Below are 18,123 nucleotides of genomic sequence, written 5' to 3'. Positions count from 1 at the left end.
GTTTTTTTATTTTTTATTTTACATATATTGAATTAAATGGGTAAATGGACACCAGTTATAACCGCAAGTAATACCTACAACCGATAGATACCCATTATAACCACGGGTAATACCCATAACCGTCCATTTAAATTTCACTTATAAACGGTTATACCGATAACAGTTTGTTCGTTTAAACAGTTATCCATAACCATAACCGTAAACTTTATATGGACGGGTAACCGCGGTTACCCAAATCCATGAGTATTTTGCCCATCCCTATCTAGGAGCCATGTATCCAAAGTGGCAAATCTCACCTACAAAAGCATCCAAATCACCAGAATAATGCAGATAAAAATAGAATCGAAACTCATTAGCGTAAAGCATAAAATATGGAATTGAGTAACATACAAATAATAAAACGAATTGAAGTTTTTGCATAACCGAAAATTATACCTTTGGTATAAGTACCCCAAGACACCTATGGATCCCTGAACATTGCATGCATATGAAGATACCAAGATTCACGCTAGCCAATCGTATGGAGCTCTGCACCAAAAAATGGAAACACTACAACAAATTAGAAAAAAAAATGTTTGACATATCTGTTTGAGGTTACCCACACGACATGCAGTATGAAAATATATAGGATGTTGTTTAAATTAAAAATATATCTAGTATTGCTGCAATGACATATCTGCAAATCAAAGTAATATTACAAAAATAAAATAAAAATTATATTTCACCCATTAACCTCCATTCTTTGTCCAGCTTTCGCAAACCCTCTCAAACCCAATCACCTGCTTAGCATGAGTGCCTACAATTCCGTCTGGGGGCTTTGAGTAAACAAAAAGAACCTCACTCCGATCCCTTTTGCCTACATGTTTCACTTCAACCTTGACCGAAAGATCGTGTTACAAGTCATCTAAAAGGACTGCTGGGCAGGATGGCTTGTATGTTTCATCGCCGTACTAAAATTTGTGGCAGTGTTGCGTCTTGTTCAACAAAATATTCATCGATTCAACTGCAGCTATTAGGGTGTAGTTGAATTGAGTGTAGCTAAGGCCATAGCCAAATGGATAAACGGTAGAGCCATTTAAGAGTTTGTATGTACGACCAGGATAGCCTAGGGTATCGATTGGCCTCAATGGCATGGATGTCATAGGTAGCATTTTGACGTAACCAGCTTCATACCATGTAAGAGGTAATCTTCCTCCTGTAACATAGTCGACATATATTGTTGGGATGTTAGGTGATCACTTGACGAAGCAATTGATATGCACTTATTACATCTATCATCTTTATTATAATTAAGTATTGGCTAACATATTAATTGTCACATCATGTGGTCTAAAAATGCAGTTCTATTAACAGTTCTTGTACTTATGATTATCATTTTGTTTGGCGAACAACTTGGTTGATAATTGAGTTTGGTAACCAGGAAGAAGGAGGTCAACTTTGTCCAAGCCCTCCGCTTCAACCGATGAGTCCAATCCCACCATAACTATGGTTGCATGAACTGCCTTGGCGGCTGGCATGGCAGGGAATATATATCAAGCTCTCATTTAGACATGCAACATCACATCCCACTTCATACCTCACTTTTCCATAGGATTTGAAAGCATCACGAGGTGAAGTGTACTGCAAGGAACACGTACACAATGTAGTAACTAATAATGTTACATGTAACACATTTGTTCTATAAAACACGTAAGAGTTTGGAAACATTTTTTGTATTTTCAATACCAGCATATTTTCCAATCATGACCTTGGTAGTAGCATTGGCATGAGGCCCGACGACGGCCAGGGTTTTGAACTTAGCAGAGTTCTACGCAAAGTTTCATTGGCATTGTTTCTTCTCTTTGCTGCTTCTGTGGCTAACTCAATATGTTCTCTGGTGCATATATACCCTTCTTGTCAAGAGATTTGAAAGTAGGGTTTCCATCAAAGTAGCCTACCCTCATAAGCAAAACATAAGGTAATTCAGTGCCCTATCTATGTCGACCACATTCACCTTTCCTTGCTCCACAGCCGTTTCGGTGAAATTCTGGTAGTAAGCTCCACAGTCCAAACCCAATCCTGTACTGATTAATTAGAATGCATGGAACTTAATTAACTGAAATCATATGTTTATCATTTAAAACTCAAGAAATTAGTTAATTGTATGTTGTAACACATTATCCATAAATTACTGACATCTTATCTGAATGGTATATTTCTGTTTTTCGTAATCGCAAGAGATCTTATAAGGTGAGTTCTGTTAACATCAGTTAGTGGTGTTGTGGATAATATGAATCTTCACTGAATCTCGCCCAAAATTTTATCATGTAATTTTCATAAGAAAATCTTTGAATGCCGAGGAAATAGCTGGGAAATTTGAAAAAAACTATGAAACGTTCGATGCCAGGAAACAGGAGTAAAACAACTAGCAGTTGGATAAGACCATATAAATTACCAAATTCTTTGGCTCTGCTAAGGTGGGTTTGGAGAGATTGTTTAGACATGAAGTGGATGAAAATTAGAAATCAACTGGCTACCGTTTACAGGCTGATCTGTGTTAGACGAAGTCATGAATCACGTGAATCCACGTGACTCCAAACCCTAAAGAAAGGTCCACGACAGAACCTCCACCTTCTCGCTGTACAACCTGACAGAAGGAATACTTCACATGGTTTCTGGCACTTGTATTATTTATTGCATGCGTGTATTAAACTTGTATATAAACCATGCTGTCAGTACAGCAAGGGTTAAGGACATTATTATTTATTGCATGCTTGTAAACTTATATAAACCATGCTGCCATTGCAGCAGGTAAGGAAGTGAGTAAGCTTGATTATTCATCAGTAAAGACCATATTCTTCATGGTATTGAGCCCTACCGTCTAACGACTCGATCCACCCTTCGTTTTATTTTTTTTTTCTCACGCTTCCATGGCTGACGAAAATGGCACCTCCTCCCAGTCCACCATCACCACCCCGCCTACCACCAATCCCTTCCATCCTTTCTCCACAGTGGTCCATATTAAGCTTGATAGATCCAACTACCCACTGTGGTTGGCTCAAATTCTCCCAATTCTCCGAAGTCGAGATCTGATGGGATATGTGGATGGTACCTCGGTGTGTCCTCCAAAACACTTGCCTGGTATCACCACTGTCAATCCACAGTATGCTGCTTGGGTCCAACAGGATCAAACGATCCTTAGTTGGATAAATGGCTCATTAACTGCTTCTGTCTTGTCTACTGTGGCCAGCAAGAGGACTGCTCGCGCCACTTGGGAAGCCTTGGAGCAGAGGTATGCCTCGACATCCCAAAATCGAATTTTGTTCCTGCGAAATGAATTGTTGCAGACCAAGAAAGGTGATCTCTCTGTTGCGGATTACCTGGATCGCATGAATGCGATATCTGATAACCTAGCCCTAGCCGGGCAACCTGTCTATGATGATGAACTTGTACAGATTGTGTTGAACAATCTAGGACCTGCATTTGAAATGACAGTGAGTGCTGCTCAAGCTCGGGATACTCCCATTACTTATCCCACACTTGAGTCACTACTGTTGACCACTGAACGCCGAATGGCGGAACAAGCAGCTTCCTTGGCCGAGACTGCATCTGTGAATGCCTTTGTTGCTGCTCGCGGTCGTGGCGGTGGAAGGTCGAGAGGAAATGGGAGAGGTGTGTCTTCCCCCAATCGTGGCATTCCATTCAATCCCCGAGGTTACAACCCTCGTCCCAACCATCAGCGTAACCCGCCAAATGGTGATCGTCTTCCTTGTCCCGGTGAGCGCATTGTTTGTCAAATTTGTGGCAAACCAGGTCATCCTGCCCTTGATTGCTACCAGCGAATGAATGCCGCGTATGAAGGTAGGATTCCTACAAAAAAAACTTTCAGCTATGACCTCCTCTCCTAATACTCTGAACAAGCAACAGAATTGGCTTCTGGACACCGGTGCTAATGCACACATTACTCCTGATCTTCACAACCTTATCAACCCTAAGGAGTATACTGGTAATGAAACTATTGGAGGTGTAGGTAATGATTCTGCCATCCCTATTTTGCATTCTGGTTCCAATCAATTACGTACTAAAGCTTGCTCATTTAAATTAACCAATATTCTCCACTGTCCCACTGCTTCTCAACATATAGTTTCTGCCCATAGGTTTACATTAGATAACCGATGCTACCTACTAATATTCCCATATTTTTTCCTTGTTAAGGACCTCAAGACCCGGAAGACGCTTTTCCGAGGGAGATGTGAGAATGGGTTATACCCATTTCAAAGTGGCAGTGGACAACTCCAGTATCCCATTTCATCCTTTGTTGGAGTCCGGTGTTCTGTGAAAACATGGCATGCCCGTCTAGGTCATCCGTCTCATTCCATCATTAAGTTTTTAATTTCAAAAAAATTAGTACCAATTCATGGTACTTCTGATGTTAGTTTTTGTGAGACTTGTCCCTTAGGAAAGAGCACTAGATTGCCTTTCTATGCGTCTGAGTCTGTTTCTCAATTTCCTTTGCAACTGTTGCATTCTGATGTGTGGTCTTCTCCAGTTATTTCTAATGAAGGTTTTCGTTATTATGTTTTATTTGTGGATGACTATTCTCGCTATTCTTGGACTTTTCCTATGAAAAACAAAAGTGAAGTTTTCGAAATTTTTGTTAAATTTAAAGCTTGTGTTGAGAAAATGCTTAATCTTTCCATTAAAACATTTCAATGTGATGAAGGAGGTGAATATAAGAGTCGTGCATTTCAAAATTTCCTTAGTACAAATGGTATTTCTCAACGATTTTCATGTCCTAAACATCCGGAACAAAATAGACTTGCCGAAAGAAAACATCGACACATTGTTGAAACAAGTGTGGTTATGCTTTCCCAATCTCACTTGCCCAATCGTTTTTGGTTTGATGCGTGCTCAACTGCAACATATTTGGTGAATCGAATGCCCACAAAACTTTTGTCTCATGTGTCACCGTATGAGAAACTGTTTAACAAAACCCCAAAGTATGACATGTTGAAAGTTTTTGGTTGTCGATGCTTTCCTTGGTTGGTACCCTACACAAGCAATAAACTTCAACCCAAATCCAAATCTTGTGTTTTCTTAGGATATTCACTCAATCATCAAGGCTATAGGTGTTTGGATGTGTCCACACGACGAGTGTACTTGTCACGCCATGTCCTATTCGATGAGGACTCCTTCCCTTTTAAGGGACTCACATCTTCCTCTGCAGACGTCATTCCACCAGGTAACCATGTTTCCCCTGAACTTTTATTAACCTTTAATATGCCTGCTAGGTCAAGTCCTTCCCCACCCCACGCATCACCTTCTCCATCAATTACTTCCTTCCAACCTCAACCAACCTCTACCCGTGACCAAACATGTCCTTCAATCACTACTCAGTTGCAACCTGAACAAAATAACTCCCTAGCCCAACCTCATTCTATTTCTACGACCCATTTGTCTTCCTCGCCCATCCAATCAATCTTCCCATTGCCACCCACCCTACCCTCAAATGAGCAAGTCACGGTATCCACAGAACCGATACCAATGGTGCCTGAACCTCAGGGCAATCGTATGACCACACGTTCACAGTCAGGAATTCACAAGCCCAATCCTAAATATGCCATGCATGTCACTGTTGACAAGTTTCCTCTTGAACCCAATTGTTTTAGTCAGGCTGTGAAGTCTCCAGAATGGAGAAATGCTATGGTTCATGAGTTTAATGCGCTGCAGCAATGTGGGACATGGACCTTGGTTCCGTTTCATCCCAGCATGAATTTGCTTCCTAATAAGTGGGTTTTTAAGCTGAAGCGACGTGCAGATGGCACGATTGAACGTCATAAGGCGCGTCTTGTGGCAAATGGGTTTCATCAGAAAGTTGGTGTGGATTACACCGAAACATTCAGTCCTGTTGTGAAACATACAACTATTCGGCTTGTTCTCAGTCTTGCTGTCTCAAAAGGTTGGCATGTTCGACAGCTTGATGTCCAGAATGCCTTTTTGCATGGGTTTTTACGTGAAGATGTATATATGAAACAGCCTTCGGGGTTTATTGACAAGCAATTTCCCTCTCATGTTTGTAAGCTTCAGCGGAGTATTTATGGTCTTAAGCAGGCACCGAGGGCGTGGTTTGAGAGATTCTGGGACTTCTTGCTCCAACTTGGTTTTCAGGAATCAAGCTGTGATTATAGTTTATTTGTCTACAGTCACTCCGGTGTTTACTTAATCCTTCTAATCTATGTGGATGATATTTTAATCACTGGCAACAGTCCTCATCAAATATCTAGGTTGATTAAAAGGCTCGGCACCTTGTTCTCGATGAAGGATTTAGGACCCCTTAATTATTTTTTGGGTGTGGAAGTCAAGTATGATGGCACGACTATGCATCTTTGTCAAGCAAAGTATGCGTTGGACTTGTTGTCACGTACCAAGTTCACAGATGCAAAACCAATTTCAACGCCTGCTGTATCTGGTCAGAAACTCAGTGCACATGTTGGTGATCCGTTCGAACACCCCGATCTGTATCGGAGTGTGGTTGGGGCCCTACAATATCTAACGGTTACACGTCCTGATTTATCCTATGCTGTTAACCAAGTCTGCCAGTTTATGCATGCCCCCACTACTCATCATTGGATGGCGGTGAAACGGATTCTTCGTTATTTGAAAGCCACACCTAGTCATGGTCTTCTGTATAAACCAGGCTCGGCACAACTTTCAGCATACTCTGATGCGGACTATGCGGGGAATCCCGATACTCGACACTCTACTGGAGGATTTTGTATTTATCTCGGCTCCAATCTTGTTTCTTGGAGCTCCAAGAAGCAGAAAACCGTGTCTCGGTCGAGTGCTGAGGCCGAGTACCGGCAGTTAGCCTACACAGCCGCCGAGCTTTCATGGTTACGTTCCTTGTTCAAAGACCTGCAGTTGTATCTTGTGTGTCCACAGATATGGTGCGACAATGTCTCTTCAATTGCCCTTGCTTCTAATCCTTTGTTTCATTCACGGACAAAGCATTTGGAAGTTGATTATCACTATGTTCGAGAGAAGGTCGTTCGTCGTGAATTACAGGTTAATTATATTTGCTCGCAGGATCAGCTCGCTGATATCTTTACCAAGGGCTTGTCTTCGTCTCGCTTCACATTATTAGTGTCCAAGCTCCCCGTTGTTTCCCCACCTGTTCGCTTGCGGGGGGGTGTTAGACGAAGTCATGAATCACGTGAATCCACGTGACTCCAAACCCTAAAGAAAGGTCCACGACAGAACCTCCACCTTCTCGCTGTACAACCTGACAGAAGGAATACTTCACATGGTTTCTGGCACTTGTATTATTTATTGCATGCGTGTATTAAACTTGTATATAAACCATGCTGTCAGTACAGCAAGGGTTAAGGACATTATTATTTATTGCATGCTTGTAAACTTATATAAACCATGCTGCCATTGCAGCAGGTAAGGAAGTGAGTAAGCTTGATTATTCATCAGTAAAGACCATATTCTTCAATCTGATCTGAAAAGGGAAAGGAGGTGATCAGCAGCTAGCCTTCTAATTATTCTACTAAATAATTATTTACTCACAATAAGCCTAATACCCCATTGGGAGTTCATTTACAATAAAAATTCACTCTTTAATGTTGACTTGAATAGGGAAGGAGATGACATCATCGCCAATCGAAATTGTGTGTCTGCCTGATGTTAGAAGATTGTAAGCATTGTAGTTGACAAGTCCCAAGCTCTTGCAGGCATTGAACACAAAGTTAACAGTTTCGCTTTTTCCGGCTTTCACAAAAACCCTTTTAAACCCAATCACTTGCTTGGCATGCGTAGCGGCGATGCCATTTGGTGGTTTTGAGTAAACGATGATGACTTCACTTCCATCCCTCTTACCCACATTTTTAACTTCAACCCCGAACCCAAATTCATGGTTGCATTGCAAGTCGTCAATAAGGACTGCAGGGCAAGGTGGCTTGTATTCATGATCCTTATACTCTATGTCGCGGCAGTGTTGGGACTTTCTTAAGTTTATATCCAGAGATCTCTTTGCATATCGCAGAGTGTAGTTGAACTGGGTGTAGCTAAGGCCGTATCCAAATGGGTAAACTGTGGAGCCATTGTAGAATTTGTATGTACGACCGGGGTAGCCTAGGCTATCAATTGGTCTCAATTGCATGGATGTCATGGGTAGCATATCCACGTAACCAGCTTCATACCATGTAAGAGGCAATCTTCCTCCTGTAACATAGTAAACATATACATTAGATGTTTGGTGATCCAGTTAAAAGCTAAGAAATACATTTAGGAAAAAAACTATGCTAAATGATGCAACATTATCATCAACTAATGTGGACTAAAAATGTGATTCTTTTAGCTTTATGTGTACTTACCAGGATTGTAATGTCCGAAAGCAACATCTGCAATGGCACGACCGCCTTCCTCCCCCGGGTACCCAGCCCACAATATTGCATTGATGTTATCATTTTGTTTGGCAAAACTGATATCAACACCACCAGCTGACATGATTACAAGAGTCACTGGACCCTTGGAGACTTGAGCAACTTGATTGATAAACTGGGTTTGGTAGCCAGGAAGAAGCAGATCTACCCTATCCAATCTCTCTGCCTCAACTGATAAGTCCAACCCAGCAAAAATTATGGTTGCATCTGCGTGCTTTGCGGCTCTCATGGCAGGGAATCTATCATTTGCACATGCAACTCCATCACATCCCATTTCATACTTAACTTCTCCATAGGATGAAAATGCATCGAGAGGTGAAGTGAATTGGCAAGGAATACCTGAACACAAAATCGGAATTGTATGTTTAATTGATGAGTATATTATGTTTGACATGTCGAACTTAATTCAAAGAGCATTTTTAGATTCAATACCTGCATAGTTTCCAATCATTGCTGCAGTAGCATTGGCATGAGGCCCGACGATGGCTAGTTTTTTTATTTTCTTCGATTTCAACGGCAAGGTTTCATTGACATTTTTCAATAAAACGATTCCTTCCCTTGCTGCTTCTGTTGCTAATTCAATATGTTGTTTGGAGCACACATCCTTCTTGCCAAGAGACTTAAAAGTGGGATTCCCATCGAAGAAACCTAGCCTCATAAGCACCACATAAAGGTTCTTGAGTGATCGGTCGATTTCTACCTCCTTCACCTTCCCTTGCCTCACCGAACTTTGAGTGAAGTTTGGGTAGTAGTCTCCACAGTCCAAATCCAACCCTAAAGTAATTAACATGGAACTTAATTAATCAAACCTAGTAATTAAGTACGAAAAAGCAAGAACATAAGTATTTCCCAAACAAAAACGGTTCAATAAGTAAATTTTGCAAGGAGTACTGGCCTGCTTTCAAAGCTTGTGCAGCAGCATCCTCATTGGTGTCGTTGAGCCATTTGTGGTGGTCCACCATAACTTCAAGAGAGTCACAATCCGCGACTATATATCTGCAAGACAAACGAATAAAATAAAAAATTATTCGTATCCATGAAAACTTTGGGAGAAATTTTTTAAAGGTGATTAGCATACGTACCCGTGAAGATCCCACTCTCCTCTAATGGTATCTGTCAAGAGTTTCGGATCAGCACAAGTAGGTATGCCATTAACACGGTTATAAGAGCACATTACACTGCTTACATCACCATCCTTAATACACATCTCGAATGGTTTTAGGAAAGTTTCCGCCATATCTTGCTCCGTCACCTTTTCATAACAAAATGGAAATAAGAATATGCTAGGAAACACATTTTGTATCACTTTAATTAGTTGATTATACGTGGTTTATTATCTAACATTATAGACTTACCCTGGCATCAAAATGGTAACGATCAACACCGAGCCAGTTATCTACATCGTAGGCGGCATAATGTTTGCAGCATGAGGAAACTTTGAGAGGTCTAGAGTTCAAATCTGTAGCATTCTCTGTGCCCTCAACATCCTGCAAGCCTCTGACGTAGTTAGAGGCATAAACGCCAACAACATAAGGGTCTTCACCGGGTGTTTCCGTGGCTCTTCCCCACCTCGGATCCCTCACTACATTAACGTTGGGACTCCAATATGTCAACCCGGCTCTTCCTAGATTGTACATGGCTCTTGCTTCTGTTGAAACAACCTAAAATAGTCGTAAAGAAAAAAAAATTCATTTAGTACAAGATCAAATTATATAAATTAATATATTTATACAATTCAAGCAAACGAAAAGTATAGCTTTGAGCATTTTTTTTATTAATAAAAAGTAATTTCCACAGCTTTGTCTAGTGTTGTCATCTTTCCAACCAAAAACATTGACAAAAATGTAGTGATACAATGTATACCTGACCAATTTGCTTCCACAAAGACTGGTTGAACGCTGCGGTGGTAAGAATAACAGTGGGGAAGCTTGTTGCACCCGGAATAAGATCATCGAAACAAGTCCCGTGACCAACATTTGACACACCGTGGAGTGCCTCAGACCACCACTCATACTTTGGCAACCCCAACCTTGGAACCCCCTTTGCATTATTTCCAAGCTGCTTCACTTTCTCCGCCAGTGTCATCCTATCTACCAAGTCCTTGGCCCTATCGCCATACGAAAGTTTAGAGTCGCAAAAGGCAAAGGCTGACATGTCCAAACCAAGGTCAGAATACCTTGAAGGATCACATACATGAGTGAAGTTGCTACCACCATTGTTGCTTGCAACATTGTTCGAGTCTAGGACTCTTCCGGCATTGGAAGAAATGGCAAAGCAAGCAATGGAGAAAGTAACAAGAAAAACAACAATATTGGTAGCCATGGTTACTAGCTAAGAGTATGAACGATTGAGGGAACCAACCTACATATATATATATATATATATAGGAGGCGGATCCATGGCACGATGTTTTTTACACAATTTTTTACACAAGTATCTAGCCATTAGATTAGTCCACTTTTAATGGTTGAGATGATAGGTTGACAATATGGCAATTAGTTTTATTTCTATTTTCCAAAAAATACATATTAAATATAAATAAAACTTTACGATTATAATTTTCTTTCTCTCTCATCTATCTTATCCGTGGCACTATGTTTTTTACACAATTTTTGACACAAGCATCTAGCCATTAGATTAGTCCACTTTCAATGGTTGAGATGATAGGTTGACAATATCGCTCTATTTTCCGAAAAATACATATTAAATATAAATAAAACTTTACAATTATAATTTTCTTTCTCTCTTATCTATCTTATTTAGATTAGTCCACTTTCAATGGTTGAGATGATAGGTTGACAATATCGCTCTATTTTCCGAAAAATACATATTAAATATAAATAAAACTTTACAATTATAATTTTCTTTCTCTCTTATCTATCTTATTCGCGGCACCATGTTTTTTACACAATTTTTTACACAAGTATCTAGCCATTATATTAGTCCATTTTCAATGGTTGAGATGATAGGTTGACAATGTGGCACTTAGTTTTATTTCTATTTTCCGAAAAATACATATTAAATATAAATAAAACTTTACAATTATAATTTTCTTTCTCTCTCGTCTATCTTAATAGACTTTCACCAAAATAACCATCTTTGAATTCTCACTGTCATCTAATCCTATTTTTGGGGAAAGTATTTTAATCAAATCTCACTCTCTCATTTATTCCTAATATGTGGGAGAGTGATGACCAAGAATATTTGGAGAGTGATGATGTTTAAATTTTGTAGGATAAATTAGTCACTTAATTGTGCTATTTTGTTACAGTTTTCATAGTTTGGAAAATTGGGTGTATTTTGTTAAAGTTTATGCCAAAAATGTTTTGAAATTAGTTGTGTTTTATTAACGTTATTGATACTTCACAAATTCGATTTCTGTCAAGCTTTATGAGAGAGAATTTTGATTTTTTTAATCAGAATGTAAAATAAGAATTTTCTATGAGATATTGGGGTAGAAAGAAGGATAATATCTCACATACTAAGGGATAGAGGAAGAGTTTGATGCAAAATGTGCCACGCTCTCTGCCATTTGAACAAGAATAGATTAGAAATGAATTGAGTGATGATGAAAAAGAAAAGCTTATTAGGTTTGCATAGGAAGAAGGAGAAACGTAATTAGGGTTTTTGTTCTTGTTCTTCACCAATTATTAGAAATAAATGAGAGAGGGAGATTTGATTAAAATACTTTCCCCAAAAATAGGATTAGATGACAGCGAGAATTCAAAGATGGTTATTAGACTATGCCAATTCGTTGAAAGTCTATTAAGATAGATGAGAGAGAAAGAAGATTATAATTGTAAAGTTTTATTTATATTTAATATGTATTTTTCGGAAAATAAAAATAAAATTAATTGCCATATTGTCAACCTATCATCTCAACCATTATAAACAATGAAATCTCTTCTTAATTTGTCAATGGCGTCTGCAAAGCTTGGATGAGATTGTTGCCAAAAGTCTCCCTAATATCTACAGAAAAATCACCATTAGGTAAGCAAAACACAATTCTATATTCTTTATTATTGTTCACTTATGTAGGGAGATTAATACATGCATCCAAGCGCAATGCACTTATTTCATGAATACCTGCAATAAAAAAGAAAACTCAAAGATAAGCCTTTCGAAGCAACATCGAAATAGAACAAGATTAGATATAAAAATATAAATCAAAGCATCGATATCTTGAGACTCGCTCCTTTACTTGCTGCCATTAGCACTTAAATCACAACTCCTAATCAACTAAGACTAACACAATATCTAACTTCGAAAACAAAATCCAACCAAGGTCGAAACTTTCCAAAACCTCACCCGAGTCCGGAACAAACGGAAACAAATTCGATACCACTCTAGCCATGAGTTAATTAATGAATTTGTTTCCATTACTTATGGTGATTCCCCTTCAACTTGACCTATACTCTCGGGTAAAACATCAAATCTATTAAAAAAATCTGATAAAAGAACTACTTTCAGTCTACAATTGTAGAAGCAACACCGAAGGCAATACGGCAGATGATGGGTTTGGATGGATTAACCATCTTTCATGTTAAAAGTCATCTGCAAGTTTAAAGGAATCCATTAAAAAAATATTTTTTTTTTCCTTTTCTAAAGTATAATTTATTTTCCTCTCTCCTTTTTAATTTTAATTTTAATTACCTTCCATATTTTATGATTTTTGAATTTTATTTTTATGTTTAATATTAGTTAAAATCCACTTAAGCATCCATGTCATTTAATGAATGAATATGGACCTTTGGATGTTTTGTAATCTAAAGGTTTAAAAGAAGTGTAAAAATATTTGTAAAAATGTTTGTCCATTGATCCTATCCCTATATATATATATAAACATGTTGCCACAGATCCGTCCCCATATATCTATATATATATAGATATATATATATATATATAGAGAGAGAGAGAGAGAGAGATATAGATATATAGATATATAGATATATAGATATATATAGATATATAGATATATATATATATATATAAAGATATATAGATATCTATCTATAGATATATAGATATATATAGATATATATAGATATATAGATATATATATATAAATAAAGATATATAGATATCTATCTATATATCTATATATCTATCTATTGATGCACAAAATCAGCGAGGACTTTGGTACAACAGAAAGTGTCAGGTTTGCGACCTTCGCTTGGTTGCTTCGATCACTAGTGAAGATAAGTACGTAAATGAATAGGGACAGGGAAGCAAACACAAGATGTACGTGGTTCACCCAGATTGGCTACGTCCACGGAGTAGAGGAGTTCTCATTAATTGTGAAGGGTTTACACAAATACATAGGTTCAAGCTCTCATTTTGTGAGTTCTAGTGAATAGTTTAGTACAAAATGACATTAGAGATTATTGTGGGAGAATGATCCCTATTTATAGAAGAGAGTTTCTAGTTTTGTTCTAACATTGACACATGTCGTGTTGTGATTGGCTTCTGATGTTGACACGTGTCGCGCTGTGATTGGCTTCTGATGTCGACACGTGTCGCATTGTGATTGGCCTCCTGGTTGAAGGGAAGCTCTTCTGGGTCCTTGACGGTATAACGTTGACCGGTGCTCAGTAGTTTCGGGATTGGTCAAGTATGGTACAAACAGTGCTCCCCTAAGTTCCCGAGTGAGGGAAGCTCCTCGGTTGGGGACTAGCAAGATCCAAGCCATTGAGTAATCACGAAACTTCTAAGTACCGAAGTGTGGTATCATTTTCACGTGCCTTATCTGTATCATATGTAGATGTGGCATCTTCTCTGGAAGTACTTTTCCTCCATCCATGGGTGGTATCTTTAACCGATGAAGATGCACAAGGTAATGTATCAATTTCACTTGAAGCTTACTTGTAGTTTCGGGCTTGGTCAAATGCGATACAAACCCTATAGTAGGAGTCCCCCAAGTCGCCGAGCTAGGAGATCTGCCGAAAGAGGTGACAGACAAGGTATGCAGTCAAACTTCCAAGCAAGCAACCCAGGATCGGAGGTTCGACTTCGGCTTCCGGTTGATTGTTTTCCTTCTCATTGTCTCTCATTCAGCTACCAGGATAAGGAGAAGCAAATGAAGAAGAGATGATATGAGATACTTTTGCTTTTGAAGAAGTAACTTTCCACAGGCTTATTCTTGAACTGTGCTGGAGGGTTTTCTGGTTCCCTTCAGAGTATAAGGCCGACTCAAGAATTTGAGGGTCAAAACAAGTCCATCAAATCTAGAGTACGTTCGACCTTGATGATATGTGATACTTTTGCTGTTGACGGAATAGTGAATGTGGTATGGAAAGGTGTCGTGCTGTAGTGATCTGTTTCAGCTCACCGTTGAACCTTCTGCTTCAATATTTTGCATGGCATAAGTGGTGTGCAACCTTTGCATTTAAATGGTCCTTCAGAACATTCCTTCATAGTGACTCATCCACGCTTGGCAGCTTCAGTGTAAAGAGCCAATATCTGATCAATTGTCATGAGGTATTTGCCGGTGGAATTCATGACCTTGACAGCAGTTGAGGATGAGTTCTCGAGAGCAATGTTAAGTAAGCAACCAGGCAAAGTTCTCAGGCAGTCAGTTCCAGATTGGAGGTTTGATTTCAGGTTCCGACTGACTGCTCTCTTTCTCTTTGTCCTGCAGGTGTGGACAAGGACGAAGACAAGGATAAGGAGAAAGCATGATATGGGATACTCTTGCTTTCGACCCTGATGATATGAGATACTCTTGTTCTTGGTGTAGCTTATTTTCTGAGGTATTATCGGGGGGAAATAAAGCTGAGTATTTCGAGAGGTTATGTTGAGGGTGCATTCTCGAATGCGAGAAAGGGTTGAGCATTTTTTCAGGTTTGCCTGTCCGTTGAGGAGGGAGGTCGATGTATATAGGGATTTCCCAATAACAAGTAGTAATGCTATTCCTTTACCCTTCTTGGTCACAGCAATGTAGTGGGAGCTGCCAGCTTCACGTGTTTTAACTTTGTCAGAGCACTTTGAAAAAGTGGTATGTGGTATCTGGAAAGCTGATGTTGCGTGTGAAGATTACAGACAAGCTTTATCTAAGGAAATCTGGCTCTCGAAGTTCTGAGAGCTGTGCCTCTTCAGTTTTCGAACAAGCAATCCCGTCGGGGATCTGGCTCTCGAGATTCGGAAAGCGGTGCCACTTCGATTTTTGATAAAGTAATTATGTTGGGAGTCTTTTCTCGAATGTGAGTAAAGGTTGGACGTTCTTGCCAGCCTGTCTTGCCACAGAACACAGAGGTCGACACACATAAGGACTTTCCAGTTGTCAAGCAGTGGTGCTGTTCCTTTATCCTTGTGGGTAATAGTAGGGTAGCTGGAACTTCGAAATTCTCGCGCCTAAACTTTGTCAGAGATCTTTGGCAAAGTTATATGTGGTACCCGAGGAGTTGATGGTGCGTGTGGAGAGTGGTGATTGAACAGCAAGATTCGCGTGCTTTCTACTTCACCAGAAATCTTCGACAAATTGCCCGTAATTTCCGCAAAGCTGAGTGTGCATGTGACAGGTGCTGACGAGGCTGAAAAAGCAGGTGCTTTTTCGATTTCTGAGATCGGCCCTCGTGGTCTCTAAGTAGCCCAGCTTTTTAGAAAGGAAGCGCCTCTTCGATTTTTGAGATCGGCCCTCGTGGTCTCTGAGCAGCCCAGCTTTTGAGAAAGCAAACGCCTCTTCGATTTATGAAGCTCCGTCGAGTGCAGATTTTTATAGAGGCTGGCATTAAGTTCCATAGCACACCTGAATCTCCACCAGTAGAAGCTCCCTTCTTGCACTTCTAAGATCTTGATTTGTCTGACCTCTTCTCTCTTCAACACCTTTGAAAATGTCTGGCCCCTCCGACCGTCGTTTTGACTTGAACCTTGGAGAAGAGGCAGCCACGCCTTCCCATAGACGGCGCCAAATGTTGATGCACAAAATCAGCGAGGACTTTGGTACAACAGAAAGTGTCAGGTTTGTGACCTTCGCTTGGTTGCTTCGATCACTAGTGAAGATAAGTACGTAAATGAATAGGGACAAGGAAGCAAACACAAGATGTACGTGGTTCACCCAGATTGGCTACGTCCACGGAGTAGAGGAGTTCTCATTAATTGTGAAGGGTTTACACAAATACATAGGTTCAAGCTCTCATTTTGTGAGTTCTAGTGAATAGTTGAGTACAAAATGACATTAGAGATTATTGTGGGAGAATGATCCCTATTTATAGAAGAGAGTTTCTAGTTTTGTTCTAACATTGACACATGTCGTGTTGTGATTGGCTTCTTATGTTGACACGTGTCGCGCTGTGATTGGCTTCTGATGTCGACACGTGTCGCATTGTGATTGGCCTCCTGGTTGAAGGGAAGCTCTTCTGGGTCCTTGACGGTATAACGTTGACCGGTGCTCAGTAGTTTCGGGATTGGTCAAGTATGGTACAAACACTATCTATATATCTCTCTATATATATAATAGAATTTTTACGGGGTAATTTCATTGTATTACTTCCTTGAAATATATACTAATACAATCCTTGTTCTATAAGGAAAATATAATTAAAAAGGACACAACAAATAATCCTTCCTAAAAAAGGATTCCTAATATTTACAATATATTTACATACTTATTTTTAAAGACTCACGTTTACATTCCCCCTCAAGTTGGTGCATAGATATCACACATGCCCAACTTGACAAGTGAGTCACCAAACTTTCGACCACACACTACATGAGTAAGAACATCTGCAAGTTGCTCCTCTAACTTCACAAACGGTATTGATACAATCTTCTTTTCAAGCTTTTCTTTAATAAAATGTCGATCCACCTCCACATGCTTCGTTCTATCATGTTGGACTGGATTATCAGCTATATCTCTTGCGGACTTGTTGTCACAATACAACTTCATAGTCTCCTCCGGTTTAAACCCAAGTCCTAAAAGAAGTTTTCGTAGCCAGAGGATTTCACAAATTCCTTGAGCCATTCCTCTATATTCGGCCTCAGCTGAAGATCGTGACACCACCTTCTGTTTCTTACTTCGCCATGTCACCAAATTCCCTCCAACAAAGGTAAAATACCCACAAGTAGACCGTCTATCAGTTACATCACCTGCCCAATCTGCATCAGTAAACCCTTCAATTCTCAAATGCCCGTGTCTCCCATACAATACTCTTTTTCCAGGTGCCAACTTCAAGTATGCCAAGATACGCATAACAGCAACCATATGATCCACATTTGGTGAATGCATGAACTGACTCACAACACTTACAGCATAGGCAATATCAGGACGAGTATGAGCCAAATAAATAAGTCTCCATACAAGCCTCTGATATCTACCTTTGTCAACCGGTTTCTGACTTGGATTCAAACCCAAATGATGCTTTTCAACAATAGGAGTCTCTACTGGCTTACATCCCAACATACCAGTCTCTTTTAATAAATCCAGCACATACTTACGTTGAGACAAGAAGATACCTTTAGATGAGCGAGCAATTTCAACTCCCAGAAAATATTTCAAATCTCATAAATCCTTCATTTCAAATTCGGCCGCAAGGTTTCCTTGCAACTTGGACATCTCATCAACATTATCTCCTGTTATAATCATGTCATCTACATAGATAATCAAAGCTGTTACTCTATTTTGTTTACGTTTTACAAATAACGTATGATCAGAATGACTCTGACGATATCCATTCTTTCTCATCACTTGAGTAAATCTATC

General features: G+C 39.5%; 1 protein-coding gene across 1 annotated transcript; it reads right to left on the bottom strand.

The window, feature by feature from the left end:
• Nucleotides 1-7,594: 7,594 nt before the first annotated feature.
• On the bottom strand, nt 7,595-10,748 carry LOC126621717 (beta-xylosidase/alpha-L-arabinofuranosidase 1-like). Its single transcript, XM_050290281.1, has 7 exons — nt 10,290-10,748; nt 9,782-10,087; nt 9,509-9,678; nt 9,322-9,422; nt 8,859-9,200; nt 8,358-8,765; nt 7,595-8,205 (listed from the first exon to the last, which is right to left on the bottom strand). Exons 1-7 carry the CDS (start codon nt 10,746-10,748, stop codon nt 7,595-7,597), a joined length of 2,397 nt encoding a protein of 798 aa, XP_050146238.1.
• Between the last annotated feature and the right edge of the window lie 7,375 nt (nt 10,749-18,123).

Source organism: Malus sylvestris, chromosome 5 (assembly GCF_916048215.2).
Source record: "Malus sylvestris chromosome 5, drMalSylv7.2, whole genome shotgun sequence".
NCBI classification, from domain to species: domain Eukaryota; kingdom Viridiplantae; phylum Streptophyta; class Magnoliopsida; order Rosales; family Rosaceae; genus Malus; species Malus sylvestris.
This window is presented reverse-complemented; position numbering and strand designations above follow the sequence as displayed.